The sequence below is a fragment of the Accipiter gentilis genome, chromosome W, assembly GCF_929443795.1.
Source record: "Accipiter gentilis chromosome W, bAccGen1.1, whole genome shotgun sequence".
NCBI classification, from domain to species: domain Eukaryota; kingdom Metazoa; phylum Chordata; class Aves; order Accipitriformes; family Accipitridae; genus Astur; species Astur gentilis.
Genome location: NC_064918.1, coordinates 12,560,141 through 12,575,918, shown reverse-complemented (window position 1 = coordinate 12,575,918; position 15,778 = coordinate 12,560,141). Strand labels below are relative to the sequence as shown.

At 37.3% G+C, this 15,778-nt stretch overlaps 1 protein-coding gene across 6 annotated transcripts in view; it reads left to right on the top strand.

Annotated features, from left to right (window-relative positions):
• Nucleotides 1-15,778, top strand: part of LOC126035234 (nipped-B-like protein) — a 180,055-nt gene that overhangs the window by 100,781 nt on the left and 63,496 nt on the right. For 5 of the 6 annotated variants that reach the window (XM_049793485.1, XM_049793479.1, XM_049793480.1 and 2 more), the window contains one exon: nt 7,227-7,859. The exons of the other annotated variant lie outside the window; for it this stretch is intronic. In XM_049793485.1, coding sequence (XP_049649442.1) covers nt 7,227-7,859 — 633 coding nt within the window. The remainder of the gene's footprint in view (nt 1-7,226; nt 7,860-15,778) is intronic. 6 annotated transcript variants of the gene reach the window in all.

The window sequence follows — 15,778 nt, the reverse complement described above, 5'->3', positions numbered from 1 at the left end:
TCAAGAAAACTGTAAATTTTGATTCTGTTTTTAAAAGCAGTTGTGGGCCTCTCTCTCAAACACTCGACACCAAAAGCTTGTTATGATCTTTAGATTAATAAAATACTCTAATTCTGTTACATGAAAAGTTATTGATGACAAATATTTTATACTACTATTCTTAAGACAGTGCTCTGGAAAGCTGCACTTGTTCACCTATATTCTGTTCACCCATTTTTACCAAGAACAACTGATACTCTGAACACAATTTTGCAATAGCGTATACTGCAATTTTGCAGTATTTTTGTCTAGACCATACTTCCTCATCTTGTTAGTGAAATTGTTATGAGAAGCTATATAGAAAGCCATGCTGAAGTTCAGGCATGACACTCAGTTCTCCTTAATCCACAAGGCCTATTGCTTTACAGAATAAAATTATTTTGATTTGATGATACTTATTCTTAACAAATTTACTTTGGAATACTACCTCTTTATTATTATCTCAATCCTTATAGAGAAATTATTCTTCTAGTATGTACTTAAATCATACAGACTATATATAATACTCTGGGCAGTCCTTTACCATCCTTTTGAAGGGACTGTTTTTCCCTTTTTGAATCTGCTGGAGGCACAAATTCTCAAGATGATTATTATCAATTCTGAGATTGGTTTAGCCAGGGTTCCAGAGTGAATTTGTCTGATCCCATTTTCATGAAAACACTCCATTTATGTGAAGGTGGTAAATAGGTGTGGTGGGTTGACCCTGGCTGGATGCCAGGTGCCCACCAAAGCCGCTCTATCACTCCCCCTCCTCAGCTGAACAGGGGGGAGAAAATATAACAAAAGGCTCATGGGTCAAGATAAGGACAGTTTAATAAAGTGATAGCAAAGGTCGCGCGCGCGCGAAAGCAAAGCAAAAACAAATGATGTTATTCTCTACTTCCCATCAGCAGGCGATGTCTAGCCACTTCTTGGGAAGCAGGGCTTCAGTACACGTAGTGGTTGCTCTGGAAGACAAAATGCCCCCCTTCCGTCTCCCTTTACTTATCTTTTATATCTGAGCTGACGTCATATGGTATGGAATATCTGTCTGGTTAGTTTAGGTCAGCTGTCCTGGTTATGTCCCCTCCCAAGATCTTGCCCTGCCCCAGCCTGCCATTGAAGGGGAGGCAAAAATGTTGGAGAGAGAGCCTCGATGCTGTGCCAGCACTGCTCAGCAGTAGCCAAAACACTGGTGTGCTATCAACACCTTTCTAGCTACTGATGCAGAGCACAGTGCTATGAGGGCTGCTATGGGGAGTGTTAACTCCATCTCAGCCAGACCCAATACAGTAGGATTGTATTAAATCAAATGAGACTTTTCCATTTACACATTGTAACTTGCAGTCTCTTAAAATATTTGGCAGTAGTGTGTAAATGTTCCTCAGGATCTGTCATCACCAGGTTCTCAGCTTTTTCCAACAAACATCAGTATGAGTGCAATATGGATACTCTAGTCTTTTCCTTCTCCAGCTTCTGCCCTCAAGAACTTATTTACAGAATAATTATTCAGATGTGAAGTCTAATAATCCACATGTAGAAAATATGCATTCATTAAAGCCTCTCTTTCAAAAGACTTTTTCAGTAAAAAGTCTGGAATGCTGCATCCATGTTTGACTCCTGTGCTTCTAAAAGGTGGTTCTTAAAAACTGACCAGCACTCATGAACCCCTAAGCCCTCAAAAGCAGATTCTGAGGGGACACTGCTAAGTAGCTCCCTGAGTAGCTTAAAGTTTGCTTTCTTGAAATCCAGGGTAGCAACTCTGCTGACCTTTTTTCTCAGTACACTGTACATTTTAAACTCAGCCATTTCATGATCACTGTGGCCAAGACAGCCACCTACCATCACATCTCCCATGAGTCCTTCTCTATTCACAAACAAGTCTAGGAGGGTATCTTTCCTAGTTGGCTCCCTGAGTACTTGTGACAAGAAGTTACCTTCTGTAAACTTCAGCAGTTGCCCAGATGTGCTTGTGCTTGTCACAGCAGTATGATATTCCCAGTTGATGTCTGGGAAGTTGAAATCTTCCATAAGGACAAGGGCTACTGATCCAGAGATTTCTCCTAATTGCCTTGTTGTGGTTTAAGCCCAGCTCACTCTCCCCCCCCCCCCTCCCCGGTGGGATGGGGAGGAGAATGGGAAGAAAAAGGTAAAACCTTGTGGGTTGAGATAAGGACAGTTTAATAGGACAACACAAGGAGAGAAGAAATAATAATAACAATATACTAATAAAAGACTATATAAAGTGAGTGATGCACAATGCAATTGCTCACCACCCAGAACCCGATGCTCAGCCCATTCCTGAGCTGCGATGCCTCCTCCCCCTGTCCAGCTCCCCCAGTTATATACTGAGCATGACATCATATGGTATTGAATATGCCCTTGGCTAGTTTGGGTCAGCTGTCCTGGCTGTGCCCCCTCCCAGCTTCTTGTGAAAATTAACTATCGTAGCTGAACCCAGGACATGCGTATAAAATAACTCATCAGTGCTGTCATCCTGGCTGGGCAATCAGTAGTAGGCACCCACTATGACATCTCCTTTGTTTTCCATCCCTCTAATCCTCACCTAGAGGGTCTCAACCACATCATCGCTAACTGTAAGGGCTGTGCAGTCAAACCTCTCTCTTACATACAGTGGCACTCCTCCACCTTGCCTGCCTTGCCTATCCGTCCTGAACAGCCTGTAGCCCTCCATCCCAGCACTCCAGTCATGGGACTCATTCCACCAAGTCTCGCTAATACCAATGACATCATAGCCCTGGGAACTGACCAATGCTTCCAGTTCATCCTGTTTGTTTCTCATACTGTGTGTGTTGGCATAAAAGCATTTCAGATGTGCTCCTGAACTTTCTGTGCTCCCTGGAGCAGTGTAAATGTTCCCACTAGCATTGCCACCCTCAGGGGATGCTATGCCATCCCTTGGCTTACCTTCAGCTCTCCTGATGGTATCCCCTTCCCCCATCAATTCTAGTTTAAAGCCCTCTCAGTCAGTCCTGCCAGCTTATAAGCAAAGTGTTTCCCCCATCAGGACAGGTGGATCCTGTCAGGCCCCAGCATACCTTGTGTTTCAAAGACTGTTCCATGGTTATAAAACCCAAAGTTCTGGCAGAAGCACCAGTCCTGGAGCCAGGTATTGATATCCTGGGATTGTCTGTTTCTTCCAAAGTCTCTCCCCATTACTGGGAGGATTGAGGAAAACACTACCTGCGCTCCTGAATCTTTTAGCATTCTTCCCAGGGCCCTGAAATCTCTTTTAATCGACCTTGGACTTCTTGTTGCAATGTCATTAGTGTCCACATGAAAGAGCAGGCGTAGATAATAGTCTGAAGGCTGTACTAAGCTCATCAGTCATCTGGTGACATCCCTGATTCGGGCAGCAAACTTCCCTGAAAAGAGGGTTGGGGCTGCAAATGGGTGTTTCCGTTCCCCTCAGGAGGGAGTCACCGATGACCATAACTCACCATTGTTTTATCTCGGTGCTGGTCTTAATGCAGGTCTTGTTGTGAGGGGTTGGTTGATCTGACCTTGGTGAGAGTACTCGCATAGGTTCCTCCTCATCTATCTCATCGTGCGCTTCGTCTACCATACCCAGAGCCTCATACCTATTCTGTAAAGGTAGCTGAGAGGGCAAGGAGGGGTTCCTCTTACAGCTCTGTGCAGAGTATTGTGGCATAATTAGAAAGTGTGCAGACAGAAACTGTAAGATTTAGATGTCAGTGATGTGTGGAATCCCCTAGACAGAAACTTATTTGTTTGCTACCCAAGTTACTGATGTACAATGAGCAAGTGAAGCTATTCCATGGTAAACAAACAAGAAGTGTTTTTGAAACTTTATGTTTTTAAGAAGGCTAAGTTACTGTTAATGCAATGCATATTATAGTTGCTTGCATTATAAAGGATGTGATAGGAAATCAGTCAAGAGTCACAGAAAAAAAAGTGTTTGCAAATCGCTACAGCAGTTGATAAAACTTCTTCCATACTCAGTGCCATCTACCACTAGGAATCAATAGGAAAACTAATTAGTACAGAGAACCAGTCCCAGATTATCATGGATAGTCAGGATAGTTGTTACTGAAAGAATATGGAGGTATTGTTGATGGGTGTATTTGATCTCTGTAGAGGCTTTTATTTCCGATGATGTTACCTGCTTCGCAGCTACATTTGGCATTATCTGGATGACCATCACTATTTCCTGTTCAGTAATGATACAGTGACCTTCCCAAATCAGTGGAGAATATTTTTCTCTCACAAGTTTTGCATATTCCTGCCACAGAAAAAGAGTTTGGACGAAGTTCTTTTACTGATACTATGGAAGATCAGCTACAGAAAGTCAGTTATTTTTTCCTGAATTACCACACAGCCCTAGATTTAGACTCAAAATCTGCCTACATATTTCTCTGTTTTAAAAGAATATTCTGAAATTCACTTAATTCCCAAAGATAATTTCCAAAGATCATTATATGATTTACTACATTGATAGCATTTTGTAGAACAGACCTTCTCAACCTTGGAATCTTGACTGGTTCAGCAAACAGATCATACCTGTCTGTCTGTGTATTCTTTCCATAAAAACATTTCTTCTGTTACCAGCAAGTCTTGTAAGAGCTTTGTTCTCAGATGTATAATGGCTCAAGCCTTTTCCCGTAGGAAATATTCCAGACTGACTTCAACAGTAATAGGCACAACTCTCTCTGTATAATGGGTGATGTTTTGTCTGAAGTCTAAGCATCCAACGGAATGTGGTACATGTTCAATGTGTGATACCTATTCAAAACTGTTAATGTCTGTGGTAGAATGAAACTGTTACAGAATGCTTCATCTTTTTCAATTTCTTTTCACCTCAGTACATAAGTATTGTAGCTTCTAAGCCCCTTTGTTGCCAGAGGCTTAGCCATCATTAGACATTTCAGAAATATGTGAAGTTATTGCCAGAATATGTACTCTTAAAATGCAACTTATAGGCCTTACTATCAACACCTTTAAGGAATTTCCTTCAGGAGGAAGATACTTTCAAATAGCTATTTGTAGTGCTGCCTAGGAGAGGGAAAACTTTATTTTGTTTTTTATTATTTAATGGATTCTAAGTATGTTCAATGGAATGCACTGAAATCCTTCTGACTTCCTCAAGTCTACCCAAAGATAAAAAGAAACCCCTTATCTGTTGCTGCAGTGTTATTTTTCAGCATGAGAAATACCAAATGAATACAAATCAGAACAATCTTGTCAAATTTACTTAAAAGTTTAGGACAAGGGAGAATCAAATCTGTCCCCTATTTGAAGTGTAACTGTGAAAAATGGTAAATGTTCCATTGTTGCAACTTCAGAAGTATTCATTTAAGAGAAAGTGTAAGAGCAAGATGTCAGCAAGATCTCTCTGAAAAGTTTTGAGCTGCCTCTAATATTTGTAGAAATAAAAATGCAGCCTGTATTTCCAGTGAGTGGTAGTCATTGCCTTAAAAGAAATTAGTAGCTAACAGTTTCTGCTATACATTACACTGAGACAATCTTGTAAATTATTGTCTAAATAGACAGTAATTAGGAGAAGTGTGTGTGTGGAGGGGGCATCACAAGAATAGGAATCTCTGGTGGAAGGCAAGTGAGAGATCTTCGTAGGGTGTAGCCAGGTCTTCAGCACTAGTGATTGAGTGTGGTGTCTAATTTGAGGAGGGGAGATGGAGTAGTGAGAGATCTTGAGAATCAGGATGAGTCAAATCAGGGCTTCCCAACATTGTGGATTTTATTGGCAGAATATGGAGTTGTTGCTGATGGTCAAGAAAGGGTAAGATAAACCCATTTTATACCCTGCTCTACATACAGAGGTTATAGGACTTCTCACGGAATGTACTAGGGAGAAAAAAATAAGTATCGTAGTCTGTGCAAAGAAGTAATCAGTAAAGGCACATCTTTCATTTGAATTGAAGCTTTGCTAGAGGTATCCATTCTTTTTTTCATCTACAGGTCAGTACATTGCTTAATGATCCTTAATATTTCTTGAAATATCTGATAGAAATTTAAACTTAAGAATAAAGCTGCTTTCTTGTTTAGTGGTGTATCTTGAATGAAGCACATGGGGACTTGTATTCCAATTAGTTTTTGAGTGTTGTTAGATGTATTGACCTATGATGACCTAAAACAGAATGACTAATAATAATCTCAGTCACTGCTTTCTGAAGATCAGTATTCCCCAGTGGATGAATGGGATCAGATAGATGTTTGCTTTGTTTAACAAGAGGAGGCTGGCCCTATTGGTCCAGCCAGTAGGCTTTTCTTTTTTTTTTTTCCCCCACACCAGTATTCCTTTTTAAGCCAAAAATTATAGCTCAAAATTATAATTGGGACAGGTTGAAAAGCTTATCTGTTTTTCAAAGCTTTTTCTGGGCTAACATTTATGGGGAGCTGGTTTAATTTGAGGAACAAAAGGTTTCATGTGATTAATTGGAGAATGCTTTTAGTAAAAAATGTCCTCTTTAAAAAATTTCTCTAGATATACTCAAAGCCTGAAATGGGTGCATGTAGAAGTAAAAATTCATACGTTTAAAAAAAAAGAAAAAAAAAAGAGGGGAGATGAGGCAGGAACTGATAGAAAAATGCCCTAAGACAATTAGTGGTTTTTAGATAGTAATGAGTGGGGGAGGCGGGAATGAGTTTAACTAAATTTTTTTTTTTTAAAAAAAAAAACCAGATTGAAAATGAACTGTCAGAATCAAAGTTAAGGAGGTTGTGTATGTTTTGATTTTTTAATATATATATTTTTTAATTACTTTAAAAATGTGTGGCTGAAATGGCTAATGCCTATACACTGATAATTATGTCTTTATCACTGGACCTTACTAAGAATCTTTTTGATATTTCCTTTTTCTCTAGTCAACTTGCTTTCATTGACTGTTTTCTAATAGTTGATATTCTGAACCTGCAGGTACTGTTTTAATTTATACTTTTTTTGGTGGTGGGTTTTTTGTTCCATCTTCTCTGAAATGATCCCTTCTCTACCTGCACTGGAAAGCTAAAATTCCTAGGAAATACACTGCAACTATCTGGATTGCATCTTGATCTAGGAATGATGTGCTTCCTACCAATCTCACTTAGACCTTTTGTGAACACAGATATATGTACAAATACATATTAAAATTATGTAGGTCATATTTAGTGTGTTTTGATATAAACATGGAACAACATAACTGTTCAGTTTTTCTGAATTATTATTCTAGGATCAAGACAACTTTTAATCCAACAATCTCAGCCTCCACCTTATTCATCACCTAGAGATGTTCCCCCAGACATATTGTTAGATTCTCCAGAAAGAAAGCAAAAGAAACAAAAGAAAATGAAGTTAGGCAAGGATGAAAAAGACCAGACTGAAAAAGCTGCAATGTATGATATCATTAGTTCTCCTTCCAAGGACTCCACTAAGCTTACATTAAGACTCTCTCGTGTAAGATCTTCGGATATGGACCAGCAGGATGATATGCTTTCTGGTTTGGAAAACAGCAGTATGTCAGAGGGTGATATTCCTTTTAATGTGCAGTACCCAGGACAGACTTCTAAAACACCCGTTACTCCACAGGAAGTTAACCGCCCACTAAACGCTGCTCAGTGTTTGCCGCAGCATGAACAGACAGCTTTCCTTCAGGCACAACAAGTGCCTGTTTTACAACAGAACACTTCAGTTGCTGAAAAACAACCTCAAACTCCTGTGGTACAGACACAGCAACAGGTTTCGCAACAAGGAACTATAACGTCATATGATGAAGTAGAATTGGATGCATTGGCTGAAATTGAGCGGATAGAACGTGAATCAGCTATTGAAAGGGAGCGATTTTCAAAAGAAGTGCAAGATAAAGGTAAAAGGATTGTGTGTGTGTATACACTATATATATAATATAAATATATATATGCATATAAACCCCATATATATATATATATAAAAACCTTCCTGTCATTGTCACATAGTTCAATTCTGTTTACTTAGTGTAGGTAGCTCTACAACATTCATCTCCATTCCCCTCCAACAATGAACTGTAATCTCTCATATATGCACATTTTTAATATCTGGTATTCTTTATTTGGGATCTTAATGGATGGAAAGTGAAGTTCTTATGTTTCAGAATTCTTTTTAAGCTACACTTATTTTGAACCATGAGAGTGAATGAAGTACAATTGACATTGTTTATAGTTTCTAAAATCCCAGCAGTACCATAAGTAAAAATTTGTAATAAGTTTTGATAGTTGAATTATTAATTAATTTTCTATGTTGCCTAATTTAAGAAAATACAGGAAAACTCTTTTATGCCATTTCTATTCATATCCCAATTTGACTGTAATGTGAAGGCAGTGTTAGACTAAAATCACATCTATTCTTTTAAAGGCACTGTAATGATTGAGTAATATATACTACTGTATTGTCTCCAATGTTTGTTCAACCGGATATTCATTATTATGTAGGCATTACAAGTTTTAGAGAACTACCATATATCTATATGGTCTCTAGCACAGAACCAGATGAGCCTCTGAAATGTTTGCTCTTCACTTCAGTAGCTGTACTGGTTGTCTTAACTGATTTCATTGAATCTATCCTCTTTGATTTCTTTTCTTCCCCCTCCCCCCCCCCCCCCCCCCCCCCCCCCGTTGTTAACTGGTTTGAAGGTCTTAGGCTTCAGAAATATCAAAAGTGGATGCAAAACTCACATGTAAATCTTGAAGACAAGATGTGGTTTATAAAGTACATAGTGATAGGTTAACATATATATTCTTCAGAAGCTTCCTCTGCACTGTGTTTAACTTCTGAGGAAAAAATCTTTTATAGTATAATGCTAATTTATTAGATACTCCCAAGAAAAATATTGCAGAGTAGAAAACGGCGCAGATTCTGATTTTGAAAGTTCATAGGTGAAGATGGTCGATTTTGGACATACTTGCATGCAGGCAACTAAATTTACATATGGTTTGGGTCTTTAACCAGCAGAGAGAGCACAAGTTTTCTCCCTTTTCAGAGATATAATTTTTTTGTTTTTAAAAATGCCTGGGGAGAGAGAGAGAGAGGTTTTTGTGTTTGTGTGTGTGTGTAAATGTTTTTGTTGCAATTACTAAAAGGTATTTCTTATTTGGTAACTAAATCAAGTCTTGTTAGAAAACATTGTGAATATATGGAGAAAATGGGTGCTCACCTCAATAGAGATCTCTACTGCCTTTAATTTTGATTTAATGAAATGGCGGAATTTGTTACTTTGCTTACATTTCTTCTACTAATTTTAAATTTATTTATGGAGAGCTTGTAGTTTATCTCCTACTACTTAAAAAGCTACTTTTATATCCCCACACTGAGTAGATTCTCCAGCACATTTTAGCTGAGAAGCATCTCAAAAAATGCAGTGTATTTTTGATAGTGCACAGCAGCCTTCAAACACTTAGAGCAAAACTAAAACACTCTTTCTCTTTTGTTCTGGCTTTCAGGAGATGTTGAACATTAGTTGTGAAGTTTGTTTACCATAATTACATAGCCATGGGCAGGCTTCAATTTGTTTCTTTTGGGGAAAGGAATGATTTTTATAGAATGTGATCTCTCCCTTTCACCACTGCTCAATAACCCTCTTACCAAATAAGGATTCCAACCTTATGCTTCCCTTCTACCTGCATCCTCTGCCAGGTCTCAGTTCTTCCTGAGTTCCTGCAATTGCTATGGATCAGGTGCAAGAGTTGCTGCCTTATATTGGGACAAATGATCACCATTTATTCACTGGTGGTAAGTTGCCCCTGTGCTAGACAGCAGCTTTTTTCACTTTGGCTGCTGAGGTTTCAGCCATGAATGAATAGTATTGAGTAGAAGGAGTTTTAGCAGTCTTGGGACAGATTTCCTGAAAAGCTGTTACCTTGGAGAAATATGATTCTTATTTTTTGGTAACGCTTTTGCCCTTGCTTGTAAGTTTGTACTATGTCTGCAAGTTGATACACTCTGGGATTGTTGTAGTTATAGCCATTTGGTTTGGTGTGACTGCAGGAGGAAGCTTCCTCTATTGTTCCTATGGGAATATGTCTGTTAGAAATATATCCAGTAACTCCTAAATATGTCATTCATTTTTGTGAAGTTGCTTACTGTATTTATGCAAAACCTGGTATTTGTGCATTTTAGTACATATACTGTAACTTCAGATCACATTATGTCAAGAAAATAGTGTGATTGTAGCATGTACTCAGTCTAATTAGAATGGGAATGTATAGTGCTAGCTGCTGCTGTACGTAGCAAGCGTCCCTATAGAGATCTTACTCTAGATGCTAGCACATGCTAAAATCTGCATGAAAGCATCTTTGCTACTTTTGTAATTGAGGCATGGGAATACATATTACAGTCACACTACATGCTCTGTGTAGGCACACGTTGTCTTCCATAAATTACTTTGAGTAGAATTGTACTCACAAGTTTTGATATAAGATTAGTGGTCTCTTCTGTCCTTTTTTAGATATGAAATCTCTACAGTACTATGCTTCATCAGAGGTTTTCAGATGCTTCTTTTTTAACAATAAGGCTTTGGATGGATATGACATGTTTTTTCTGAGATTGGGAACCAGTAGTGCAGTGGAACTGTTTATTCCAGAGGAGAGGTGGAGATATTTTTTGGGGAGGTTCTTGCTAAAAATTATACAACTACTACACTTGCCTAAGGCAATGCTAAGGTCTTTTTTTTTTTTTTTTTAATGCTGAGGCCCTTTTATAATGTTTGGTACAGGTGAGAAATGGAGATTGGAATCCTTTGGAAATTATATTACTTTCTGTAATAAATTCCTAATTCTAACAAAACTGTTAAAATATTTAGCTTCCACCAAATAAAGTCTCTCAAAATAGGAGGCAGTCTCCATTCCAGAGGTAGAACTAACACAGGGTTTTGCAGAAGCGCTGCTTTCTTTGAAAAGCAGCATATCTTTCTGGAACCTGATTGGCATGCGTTTGCTTTCTGAAAAAAGAATTCTTAGTGCAAAAATCACTAATGCAAAATCTGGCAGGTTTGACCTAATGTCTATCAGATATACATAAAGAGAGATTTTATAATATAGACTTTTTGCCTCCATATCGGAGTGCTTTTCAGAGCTCTGTTTTTATAGTTCTATCCTTTTGGTCTATTTGGATCTTGGATTAAGTGGATTATATGGTCTTTTCATCATGATAGAGACGTGCAAAATTTGAAAAAGTTGGTTTTGTCCTTGTCCTCTGTGTGGAAGGACAAGAGTCCATCCCCTCTTCCTACTTTTTCTATCAAGAAAGTCTCTCTGTATGGATTAATTTTGCAAGTAATTTGTCTGTATCTGTATCTCTTGTTTGGAGATCAAGGCACTCAGCACCAAAAGTTACATTCTAATACATCTATTATGTTTAATAGCCTCAGAACAAATAAATAAGTCCATGGAACATGACAAGCCTCAGGTTTTCAGTTCCCATTGCCTCCCTCACAATGGCCTCTATACCCTCATCAGGTACAAGTTGTCAATCAATACTAGATCATATCTTCTCTTTTGAAACGATGTGTAACATCACAGATAGATCCAGCTATTGTTTATCAACACTCAGATTATTTGAATTGAAAAAAAGTGATTCAGAAGGGTTAATACAGAAAGGGATTATCTTTTTCCACAACAGTCGACAACAAGTGAAGCATCCTCTGCTTAGGCACATCAGGTTACCTTTCTAAAGAAAGTAGAAATAATGAAGCTTCATGCATACTTTCTTATAATCACTGCCAGTAGTCACATTTCCTGTACTACTTGGTGCTCTTGAATGCTTTCAAAACAAGCAGAGGTCCATGTTCTGAACCTATTTTGTTCACTTAACTGGAGCTGTGCTTAGTTCACATTCTGAAGTCAACTACACCAAGAAAGTACAGGGAATCCTGTGGAGTTTTAGAAAATTATGTCCTGGGAATTTCTGTTCTTCTCAGGAATCTTTTATTCCTTGGGGGGGGGGGGGGGGGGGAGGTGTTGAGGGAGAAATTTCATTTTGGTAACCTCAGTTCTTTGCATTAACTCATACTTTGCTACTGTTCAGATACAAGTGGGTTATTTTTGTTTATAGTCAAGTACTTCAAAGCTAGTCAGTCACTTTCAGTCTAAACCTTTCCCAGAACATTACATTAAGTTCTTCTTGTTCATAAAGACTTAGACCTGCTACTGAATTAATTTTCAGGTTCAAGGTTTCTACCTCAAGATCTTTCATGCTTTTCTAAAAACCCCAAATACTGTGAATCAAAAATATTTAAGATATTAATGTTAAAAGGAGCTCTGAGTCTTCTAGAAAGGGGAAAAGGGAAGATAACCTTGAAAATTACTTGAAAAAAACAGAAAGCAACCCATCTTTTTTCAGAGACTCTTTTTCAAATTGTTTTAGCTTTTTATTTTATTCAGATTTGCTAAATTTTAGTTTTAGCTCTTCCATACATAGTATTGTGTGTTCACTGTTAGATTTTAGGCTACTTCAAAGACACTTTTATATAATGCAGCTGTCTTAACAGATTAAGGAGTTCTACTTTTACTTGTAAAAGGCACTGTTCTCTGGAGTTTGTGAGAAGAGTCATGAAATCATTAATCACTAACCGTTTCATTGGGAGGCTGGTTTTGGTGTTTTGGGTTTTTTTAACTTAAAAGCATTAGAAGCATTTTTTTAAACGAGACAAACCTACTTGTTTCTGTGGGGTTTTTTCCCCTGTATATTTTACCTCTGAGGATCCATTTTACCCACTTTGGAATCTTACTGTAGATTCTTTGAATTAGGAAGAAGTGAAGCTGTAATAACTTTATTTCTAATAATTGGATCAGTTAGGGGGCATTTGGATGCTTGCTGTGGGCCCTTCTTTTTTAGTTCATTCTGAGCCCATAGCAGCAGACAAACACATCCCAAGAGTGTGAATCTGTCGGAGCAAAACTCAAAACTACAGTTACAGGTAAGTAAACTTTTTCTCTTACCTTTTAAGTTCTTATCCAGCTCCTCTCCCTTTCTCCCCATTACCCATCTCCCCCCCCCAAAAGTCCCCCAAAGAGGAGACTAACAGAAGAACACTATTAAGAATTCATAGTTTGTTTGCATCTAATTTTATGTAGCCAATGAATGAAATGACAGAATGTGTAATTATAACCAGTATATTACCATTAATTTCCAAAAATATGTTATAGGGGTTTTATTTACTTAAAAATGGAGATACGAGTGTAGTCATTTGTATAGTAATCTTGCAGAAGATTACAGTCATTAATACCAGAAGATGAAATGAGACAGTGTAAAATATAAATGACTGTGTCTCTATGTAGTAGGACAGTGTGAGAATCAGGTATCCTGTATTTTGTGTATATAAACTTTCATTAGGTCTGCATTTTGTAGTGTTAGATAATGGATGAAATTGGCACCTCATGTAGCTTTCCCAAGAAAAAGCAGGTTTGCAACGTTCAGTTCCTATAGATGAGGGACTTTTTTTGGTTTGTGTTCAGATGTGTTTTAAGAAAAGTAAAGGGAAGAAATTCTTCTTCTATCTAGAGAAATTGCAATGAAGTGTTGCAATGTTTCCATCTATCTAGGAAAAATTACTTTCTTTTATATTTTTGTAAAGAATGAAATACTGATTGAGTGAAAAATATGTTTTTTTTAAAAAAAAAGTAGAGGCACATTTTTTTAATGGTATTTACTTTCTTTTGGTGCTCTTGAGTAACATGAAAGCAAATTCCCACATTTATCCCAGGTTGTGCTTTACGTGGGGTAACACAGAAACCTGCTCTTGTAAGCAGGTGTAGAAAATAACTAAAACCCAGAAGTTTAGTAAGAAGTGTATTTTATTTTTATCTGTAGTGTAAACTAAGATTAGAAAATTAAATACAGTTTGCATGTAGCATATGCCCTTGATTGTACCTCTTAAATGGATGGGAAGATTTATAATATTACTTACCCAGTAATGACTTAATTTTGTTCTGGGACAATCACTTCTCTATAATGGATTTAAATCTTGATAAAGTAACGGCATGTATAATTAATAAAGCTTATTAACAGTTTAAGCCTGGCATTTCTATAGTTCATAGTCACTAAGTTCACTCCAGCATCAACCTAAGATGACACAGTCTTTTTTTCATTATCATCCTGTATAAATGTTACTGGATCTAGTTAATTAAAGATATTTTTGAATGCAAGGTATGATGTCAGAATGAAATCAACATCTGGAAGGTAGATTAAAAGTGTTCACCAATACATTTCAAATTCATTTGCTTATTTCTAAAGTTTGTTGTTCCTACAAATGAATTTGAAACTAATTGGATATGTTAATCTGTAAGTGATACATAAAATAAAAGTAGTTTTCATTAAGTGTTCTGTTAGTGTGTTGCATTTTTCTTGTGAAATTAGGTGCTACATGTATTTCAAAAGTAATTACACTTCAGGTTTTGCTCAGGTTTTTTAACAATTGAGTTTACAAAACTGTAATTCTTCACAAAACAGTCACACGGATAAAACCCAGAATTTGTGTCAGAAAAATCTATCTCATAAATACATTGAAATCATATTGTTTGTAAAAGCAATATTAAATTCAGGGAGGTTAAATTACAGCTTCTAATCTCTAAACAAGTGGAGATGCTTGATTATAATTTGCTGTAGTTCAATTCTTGTTATTTTCTAGTGTAATATTTCTTTTGTATTACTATAGTTGACAGGGAATAATGAGTTACCAAACATCCTTAAGTAGAAATATTCATAAGATCATATTTCATTCTCCAGTTAGGCTGATTACGTTATTGTCATATTTAAGAAAACAAGCAGAACTTTACCAAAATGAAGATTCTGAATTCTGCTACACCCTAAGGCATGTCAGATACTCCTGTAGTCTTTTTGGTGGTTTTTTTGGTCGTTTGGGTTTTTTCCTTAATTAGTTTGGACATCCCTCCTGATGGGCTTTCTTTTTTGCATAGCGACCAGAAGTTTGATAAAGTCTCTTAACAGTTTGCTAAAAATTAGCAGCTGTTTCTGTTCAGATTCTCAGAAATCCCTTCCTTTGAACTGCAGCAGCTGGAAGCCCTCTGGTCTCTACTTTGGAGCCTTTGGAATTACATTCTGTTCTATAAAGCTTCCTATGCCAGGATCATGACTGTACTTTCTTAGTTTCTTCTGTAAGGGAGCAAGCAGTGAGACTAAAATTTTTTACTTATGTTTGCTGAGTCTCTCCTTCAAAGGTTGGAGCTAGCGCTGTGGGAATCTCTTCTACTGATAGGAAGGGGTCTCTTTGGTTTAATTCTTTGCTGATTAGAATATGGTTTGGGGGGGAAGTCAGGTGAGAGCAAACTCTCATAGCCAGTAATGCTGAATGTTCATGAAAGAGTAGAAAGATAAGAATGGATATTTGCCCTCACTCCATTGATAGGTCATCCATCAGTACCATTAAAGTAATTTTAAATCTTCCTTATATCCAGATTATATTGATTGGTTTAGATTCTTGTCTACAGAACACTGTTGGTTGGGGGGGACAGGGTGCTTGGACAGCTTTGAAGAGATCTGTGAAAAATAACTAGGAAAAGAAAACAGCTGTCAGTAAACATAGATTTGTTATTTAGCCATATGGTTATGTGTTATTGGTTGAAAATTCCTAGTCTTGACTGTTAGCTTAAATAAGATAAGCTTGTAATTGGCCTCTGGCTGACTTGTCTTTGATGTTCAAAAATGGAAGGTTTGACAATAAGTAATAACTGCTTAGGACTGGCATATTTGGTATAAATTTATTCATTGCTGATTTAAATAATGCAAATAAGTGGT